General features: G+C 28.6%; 1 protein-coding gene across 2 annotated transcripts in view; it reads left to right on the forward strand.

The window, feature by feature from the left end:
• Positions 1-760, forward strand: part of LOC18052436 (probable sugar phosphate/phosphate translocator At1g06470) — a 10,963-nt gene extending 10,203 nt beyond the window's left edge. Inside the window, exons 12-13 of one of the 2 annotated variants that reach the window (XM_024190616.1) lie at positions 16-177; positions 327-760. In XM_024190616.1, the coding sequence (XP_024046384.1) occupies positions 16-136 (121 nt within the window). In that variant the 3' untranslated portion in view covers positions 137-177; positions 327-760. Of the gene's footprint in view, positions 1-15 lie in introns of both variants that reach the window. The other variant, XM_024190615.1, reaches the window with a different exon arrangement.
• The last annotated feature ends 8,617 nt before the right edge of the window (positions 761-9,377 follow it).

The following is a 9,377-nucleotide window of genomic DNA, read 5'->3' on the forward strand; positions in this document are numbered from 1 at the left end:
CACATCCTTTTTCAGATACCAAAAGCTTCAGGCAGGTCATGCAAATGAAGATGGCATGCTGGGATCACGTGAAACAAATGCTTCTGCAAAATATGTTATTCTAGAGGAGATTGATGATCTAGATGAGGGCACTTGAAGTTTCTAGTAATCACATGATTTGAATTTTGATAATCTTGTGTAAGCCTCTTGCTGAACCTTCTCCCCTAAAAACATTGGACATCTATGCAGTTTGGGGTGGAACCTTAGGTTGATGCAATGGTTTGATTTGGTATTTATCAGTGGTCCAAGTTTGTGTAATGATCCATTGATTTACATTTGATTATCAGGTTATCAGCCAAAGAAATCCGTGGCATCAGTAGTAACTGGTCTCAAGTTTGCGGTACTTAGCAAATCTTATTTTTGGCTGAGCTTCGGCCTTGATTTTTTCTGCGCCCTCAAGCAGGTCAGTGGCAGAAACGTACAGGGTGTGTACAAAATCAGGGGTTTAGCAAATACATTTTGGCAAGCGGAATTGAGTGAAGACTGAAGAAGCCCGTTCATGTGGGAAGTTTACCTCAAGCTTTTTACTAGTGGGTCTTGTCTAAGATACATATTTCCGAAATGCATACTCTACGGTCATTTTGTCGGTCGTTGATTTGTTGTTTAGTTTAGACATTGAGAATGCAAGTGGCGAAGCAAGCTGTAATCGATTGAACGCTTTATTTTGACTTGTTCAATGCTTCAAATATATTATTTCACTTTTTGAGGACTTTTATGGTCATCTTTTGATAAATTTGTAGGCTCCCGCTAAGTTGCAGGTATTGTTGGTAACAGCCAACTGAGCTGAACTGTTAGATTTGATGATAGAAATCCAACGGTGATAATAGATTGTCAAAATAAAAGTGCAACCGGATGAAAAGGTTTTATAAAAAGAAATCAACTTGCTTCTTTTCTTCCTATCTCTCTCTCCACGCTAGCGGACTATTTTTTGATTTGCCACAGAAATGTAGCAAAAATTTGGAATTATGCACAAACTTTTCACACCCAAAATTATGTTTGAAAAATTCCCACAGGAAATTGTTAAGGTTATTAATGATGATGTCAAAATTTCTTTGTCCCGAAAGATTGTCCACTGTAAGCATAAGTTTGTGTTGAAGAATGATTGTTTATAATGAAATAATTATTTCATACGTACAAGAGTTAATAATAATTCCTATCCATCAATTTGCACTGCTGGTATAACGAGCCATGTACAGGTTTCTCCTAGTCGAAATCTAGCATCGGTTTTTCTCTTTCCCTCTCTTTGGTATTAGAGCACCTCTTTTGTTCTTATTTTAAATATTTTTTATATGAGTAATTACAAGACATACTTCATTTGTTGCATGATATTTTTCTACAATTGCTAATTTTGACCAAAATCTTGACAGTTATTATAAAAATCCTTTTACTGTATTAGAAAAAAACACTGATAGTTGGATAGACAACAACCCTTTCTGAGAAATTTTAGAAAGTGCTTTACAAATTGTAGAAAACGAATTAAATAGAATTAGTATTGAACAAGTATTTTTAGACACTTTGATAGAAGAAAGATTAGGCAGTTTAAAGCTCCCAGTAGATTACACATCTCCTTTACCACCTAAAATAGAAAGAAAAATAAATATTACACATTACACTTTCACAAATTTACCAGTATTTAATTTTAGAAGAAATAATTTGCAATATTATAATATAAATGAAAAAATAGATTATTAGACAAATACGAGAATTTAGCATTAAAAATTAGGAATAAGTTAGAAGATCTAGAAAATTAGTTTATGAATTTTCAATGATTAGATTATTTAGACTTAGAAATTAGCCATCATAAAAAGTAAAAATTAAATTTGACAGAAGGAATAAAAATTAGTTGTAATATCGATTACTTAGAAAACCAATATAAACATATTCCACACACTAGTAATAGTCAACAAAATTTTATAGTAGATTTATTAATTAATTTAGGACAACATCTAGAAGTCAATATAGAAAGGCTAAAAGAGTTAGTACTAGGACTAGGCAAATTCTACGAGACAAGTAATATAAATACATTAAGAAGAAATTTAGATTTCATTAAAGATTTACTAAAAGATTTTAATAGTCAAGTTAAAAGATTCCCTAGCAAGAAAGAAATAGTAGATTTAATTCAATTATTAGACATAAAAACACTTAATCCCGTAGAATTAGAAATTAAACAAATAGTAGAAAGTTTAAAATTAGAGATAGAAAATATTAAATTTACACAATGAGACTTACAAATTCAATTAGATGCAATAAAAATAAGAGTTAGTGAATGAGTTTAGAAAAAATATTAATAGAATCGTTAGCAGAATTAAAAAGAGAAATTTCACATTTAAATCCAGTAGGTTATAGCTATAGAGAATTTAGTCAGGAGAGTAACAATATTCAACAAGCACAAGCTAGCACAATAGTCAAAATCAATAATAGACTAAAAGACTTAGACAATAGGTTTAATAGATTATAAAGTAATTTTCAAACCGTTAGAAAAAACAAAGAATCTGTATCTCACCTAGAACTTAGCAGCAATTTAGATAACATAGACAAAGAACTAGAAGCATTAACAAACCATGTACAAAAATTAAATTTAAGAGAACCAGTCTTAACATGTAGGACAATAGACATTAAAGATATTTTAGGACCAAAAGTAATATTAAAAAGTAATGGATCTAGTAAGAAACAGTAGAGTAGACGTACACATGACAGAAAGAATTAGAAGGTCGCTCTCATTTTCTAGTAAAGGTAAAGAAATAATAGAAAGAACCACTACTAGAAAAATGGTCTTTTGTGACACTTGTCTTCTGACACTTTATTATAAAGTATCAGTAATTACATGTATTTAGGGCATTTTCCGTGTTTAACAGATAAGTATCACAAATTATTAATACTACGGTGTCAGTAAATCAAATATCACAGATTCGTGACACTAAAGTATTAGTAGTTAAAAAAATAAAATTTTAATTTTGTATCTACTAATAATCGAACTGAAGACCTCTAAGCCATAACCTTTTTATTTTAACCGTTATACCACTCGGCCACAAATTGCATTTTTGAACTTATAAATTAATAAATAAATAAATATTATAACTTAAAACCTAAAACCTAAAAATCTTTCATGTTCTGTGTGAAACCTAAAACCTAAAAATTTTTGTTAAAGTAAAAAATCTATCTCACGGCCGCCGAAGCTTTCTTCCTTCTCTCTCCTTCCCTCTCTCTCGCTCTCTTTCTCTCTCTAACAATGATCTACCTTGAAAGCCGCCTTTGTCAAAACCTTGAAACCCGTCGTCCTTAAGCTAAAATATCCCTGAAAAGAACCCAAAAAGTGCTGTGAAGAATTTGGGCAAAGCTAAGGTTGAAAGTACGAATCAGTGTTGTGGTAACTCTTTGTCTCATTCTCTATTCTCATTGTTTAAGTATTTATCTGTTAATTGATTGATGTTTATTGAGTGCAAATGAGAGCTTGCACTTGTTTGGAAATCTAGCCATCTAGGGTTTTTGTTGCTTATAATCTAATTTATTGTTTAATAAAATAAATAAAACCAGCTTTATTATAGGTGGAATTCAGTTTATTAAGTGAAAGAATGATTACAATCGGTGATTATGGATTTAGGTTGAATGCAATTTGTTAATTAAAAGAATAATGGCAATCGACAATCATGGGTTTAGTATGTATTATATATTTCGTTTAATGGTGTGTATGAAAACCCAAACCTAAAATTTTCTTAAGTAAAAATCTCCATTCTCCCTAACGAAATTATGCTGAAAATTTGAGGATTGATAGACTGTTGTTGTGAACTTGGTTGTTTCCGAACTTGACTAAATGACTTTCAATTGATTTGAAAGTTTGATTAAACTAAGTTTAAATGAGAACATTTTAATTCTGGAAATTTTGGAATGAATTGGGTTTATATTTGATTTTGAATGGATTTCTCAATATGGTTGGTTGTTGTCCAATTTTATTAGAAATTACATATGTACCATGTTTGATATTGTAAACGTATAGTCTAACAGAGTTAGAATAAGCTGAAATTCGGATAAACTACACTTCTATTTGCATACTTCGAATATGGAAAATTTTATTTTGATTGAACTTGTAATTTATTTTTAATGATTTTTCAAACTCTGCTGTCTCTGCAGTAACTTCTTTTGACAGAACTGTTCATTAATTTTTGATCCTATCAAACACCAGTCTAATGATATCGGAATAGCCTCAAATTTTAATATGTTGTTGACTTATATGTCCACTTAAAATCTGGAAAGTATTATTTTGATATATTTAGTATTTTAAATTTAATATATATTCAAACACCTACTGCTACTTTTACTATTTCATATGCAATTTTGACAGAACTGTTCATTAATCTTTGATCCTATCAAACACCAGTCTAATGATATCGGAATAGCCTCAAATTTTAATATGTTGTTGAATTATATGTCCACTTAAAATCTGGAAAGTATTATTCTGATATATTTAGTATTTTAAATTTAATATATATTCAAACACCTGCTGCTACTTTTACAGTTTCATATGCAATTTTGACAGAATTGTTCATTAATGTTTGATCCTATCAAACACCAGCCTAATGATATCAGAATAGCCTCAAATTTTAATATGTTGTTGACTTATATGTCCACTTAAAATCTAGAAAGTATCATTATGATATATTTAGTATTTTAAATTTAACATATATTCAAACACCTGCTGCTACTTTTACAGTTTCATATGCAATTTTAACTTATACACTTGCTTTTTTCTTTGCCATTTTGCTTTTGATATGAAATGAGTTTGTTTCTTTTCTTCTTTTCTTTACACTCTTATTATCTTCGTTGGGCATATATTTTAACAGACATGCTCTTGTGGAATGGCTTGCAATTTTATCCACTGTTTCCGCAACCCTGGCGGAGACTATGAATGGGCTGATTGGGATAACCCACCTCCGAGATATTGGGTGAAAAAGATGGCTGCTTTATTTGGTTATTCTGATGAATCTGGGACCTGGAATCAAGAACGCTAAGGACAAACGAGGAACAAGATAGATTCAACTAATGCCGACAGGTATGCTTTTATTACTAGTCATAGACACTAAAAACTGTACTTGGTATATATGAACTCTTGTTTATTTAATTCACTTTCTGTTATTTGAATTTTTTAGTTTAAACTTCCATGTTTGACCGATGATTTTGAGAGGTTTCTTCATAGTATCGTTTTCTTCATTTGTGTTTTCTTCAAGTCTCCTAACTCGGTTTTCTTAGAAGCAATGAATGATGAAAAGATGTTCTTTCAATGCAATATTTAAAGAAAGTTCTTCTGTTGGTTTTTTGGTCTATTGTTCGAGTTTAAAACCCACTTTCAAAAATGTATGATTAGTATGTGGCGTAATGACCATGTTGCAAGCATGGCAAGAAAATAATTAGATTCAACAAGAAGCCTTTGGTGATGTAGCATTGCAATCTTATGTACAAGGGATGATGATCCAAACTATGATCAAATTTCATTATTTAATGTATTTACTGCTGATGTTAGAAATCTTCTGGTTATTTATGGTTTTGTAATTTCTTATGCAGGCATCAATACAGAAGGTCTAGATCAAGGGAGGCTGATCGTGTGAAAAGTGGTTCTGGCAGAAGCCATGATGATGAACGTCAATTGTTCATGAAACAACTTGGAGTCGGAGGCGCTCCAATTATCACAGTGAAAGCAGAAGTGATGAGGCTAATTCTGATGGAAGTTGGTCAGATAGGGACAGAGACTAATTTTTATGTATTGAATTTGGATTATTTAGTTATGAGAGTAGGATATCTCATATTTTGGCTATTGAAGTTCAATTTGTAATATATACTAATAATATTTAAATGTGAAATGAAAGATTTTGTGATATAAATCAATTTCTTTTTGTTATTTTGTGGTGCTTTTAATTTTACAAATAAATCAATAGGCAATGATCCAATTTAATTTTTTATTTTTTTAAAAATAAATTAACTAGTGATACCATGGTAACAGTAATCATAGACACTAATAAAATATCAATAACTACTAATACTATGGTGTCATAATATCGGTGATACTGTAGTAATAGTAATCACTGACACCACTTACAAGTGTCACTATTTTTCTGACTCCCAGATTACTGACACAATTAACAAGTGTCAGTAAAAGTAATTTCTGACACTATTCTAAAGTCAGTAAAGACCATTTTTCTAGTAGTGAACATAAGATATAATTAACGAACAGGATTCCGATAAATTATTAGAAAAAGGTTTCGAGCAAATTAAACGGAAAAAAATTATATAATGAAGGTTTAAATTCAAAATTAAATAATAGTTTATATATTTACACAGATGAAACAAAATTATTAGTAGTAAATAGAGAAAAATTAACTTTAATTAGTCCAGTAGGAAGAGATTATCTTAGAAAGCAGAATTATACAAACATATACACATGGGAATAATAATCATAGGCATACTCAGTCAAGCTAGAGAGGACTAGACACAAAAGCACATTTATATTTATATGATAGTAGATTTTATGATCACGAGCAAGCCCAAATAGCTAGTGCAGAAGTAGATTTAAAAAATAAAGTAGCAGTAGTAGGATGCATACCCAATATAGATATAGACATAAATGGATTTGGTAAACATATTAAATTAAGTGTACAAACTAAAGGATATAAAATGAATACAAAATATAAAAACCTTAGAATTAAAACATTTTTTTCTAGGAAAATTATACAATAAATATCATAAGAAATTAAGATTTGAAAGTAAAATATTGTAGATTGTTTTAAAAGTCAGTACATCAAAATTATAGTACCTAAAAAATTAACGTACCTAAAAAATTAACCAGTAGCAAATTAAATGGTTTAGAATGGATATTACCTAAATTAAAACAAGATGGAATGCTAGAAGTACCAGAGACTAGTTATACTTATATGAATAGACAAAATCAAGTTACACAAAGATTTAGTAATTATAGATAGAGAAGTAATCTAGAATTATAAGAAAATGAAGAAGAGATAGAAATTAATATGGCAATAATAGACAATTTAGACATAGATAAACAAAAAACATTAATTAGTAATAGAGATAAAATTATAGACTTAATATTTAGTGAACCTAAAAAATATTTAGATGAAGAATTATTTGAAGAACTATGTAATAATGATGAATTAACAGACAAAGATATAGACAGAGAATTAATAAAAAAAATTTAGATTTTAAAAATTTAGAAATAGATGAAATTTATTACTTAGAACATGCAGATGAAATATTAGTAGGAGAAGAAGACAAAAAACCAAAAGTAGGAAAAAGTAGCCATAAACCGGTATTAGAACCTATAGTAGAACCATCCAATGTAGAAACTTACTTAGACAAACGAGGAATCCCAGAAACTAATGAAAAATACACAGAAGCCGAAAGAGTATTTAAAACTAAAACAAAATTAGAAAATTGGAAAACTATGCCACAAGCTAGAGATTTATTAGTACTAGAATTAGAAGACCATAAACCTAGTCAATGGAAACAAGTATTTAACCCGTGGAAATGTAATTTACTTAGACATTCTATGGAAGCATTAGCAATAATAATAGACCCAAATTATAAATTAATATATTTAGAAAGTACTTTAGGAAGTAGAGAAAGACAAATATATTTAGGATGGAGAGAATGGATGAAGAAAAAAAATTAGAAGAATTAGACAATTTTGATACAAATATTACAGTAATTAGTTTGATTGATTTAATGAAAAAAATAGTACTAGGAGTAGATGAAAAAGACGATGTAATTAAACAGATTAAAGATATTAGAAATTTATAACAATTAAAAATTTGTGACTTAAGATATTTTGATGAATATGCTAATTATTTTTATAAATATTGGAGTGAAAGAGGTAGACCATTTGATGAAGACTTATTATTAAAATTCGTAGACAAATTACCAGGCAAGATAGGAGAAAAATTACACAATGAATTAATTAATTGGTTTAAAACTAAACAAACACAAAGAATTAATTATTATGCTATATGATTACCAGTAATAGAATACGTTAGAGGTAAAATTAGAGAATATTGTGAAGAAGAAAAACATAGACACCAGTTAAAATTACGATTTAGAAAAATGTATATAGATATGATAGAAGTACCAATGTTAGGATGTAATTATCCTAATTACTGTAAACATAAGAAATAGAGAAAGCATAGGAAGAAATATAGTCAAAATAAGTCACCTTATAGACATAATAGTATAAAATTTTATAAAAAGAAATTCTTTAAATATCATAATAATAAACAAAAAGTCAAGACGGCATTCAAAAAAGGTAAACGTATATACAAAAGGAATAAAACTTGTAAATGTTCTTTATGTGGAAAAGGACACATTAAACAAAATTGCCTAGAAAACAAAAAAGTTAATCAATTAGAATTAGATAATTATAATATAGAAGAAGAAATTTTAGATATAGAAGAAATTCTTAATATAGATCAATTATCCGATAGCGACAGTAGATGTATAGTCAGTAATAGTGAATCTGACACTAGTAGTAATTCAAGCTTAGAATTAGAATCACACATAGAACCAGAAATAGACATTAATGTTCTAGAAACTTTTACTTCATTCTTTGGTAAAAATTCTACAAATTGTAATAAAAAATTTGAATTAGGATATAGAAACACAGACACAGGAAAAATCTTTTGTAATAGTTGTAAAGATAAATAACCTATAGAAGATGAAACAATAGAAATAAATAGAGTAGACATCGAATTAATAAATAGAGATGTAGAATTATTGTTTAAAAAAGAAATTGTTTATACTAAAGCACACAAGCGCAAATAAATGTATAATACATGATAGCTTGGTACCCAAAGAAAATAGAAACAAACTTAGAAACCCTGTAAACATTAGACAATTTAATTGAGAATTAATGCAAATTACATAATGTATAAATAACATACCAATAAGAATAAATGGTGAAACACATGTTTTGCCACAAACATTTATTTCAAACCAAAAAGTAGAATATAAATTTATTTTAGGATTAAATTTTATATTAGGAAATAATGGTAGTATACTAATAACTCCAAATGGAGTAAATTTCTTTAAAAAGTCAACATTCATTCAACCTAAATATGAAACACATATCTTACCATATGAAAAGAAAACTTTAGTAGTATAAAAAGAATTAGACATAGAATTTTTTTATTCTTTATTAGAAGAAGAAAAAGATGTAGCCAGCCGTAGTGGACTAGAATTAAACAATGATGAAGTAGAAACCTTAGACAATGAGGAAATAGACAACTATTTAGAAGACATATTAAATGTAGAAAAAGAAGTAGAGTGTTAGAATTCAAAAATGA

The sequence above is a fragment of the Citrus clementina genome, unplaced genomic scaffold, assembly GCF_000493195.1.
Source record: "Citrus clementina cultivar Clemenules unplaced genomic scaffold, Citrus_clementina_v1.0 scaffold_2, whole genome shotgun sequence".
NCBI classification, from domain to species: Eukaryota; Viridiplantae; Streptophyta; class Magnoliopsida; order Sapindales; family Rutaceae; genus Citrus; species Citrus x clementina.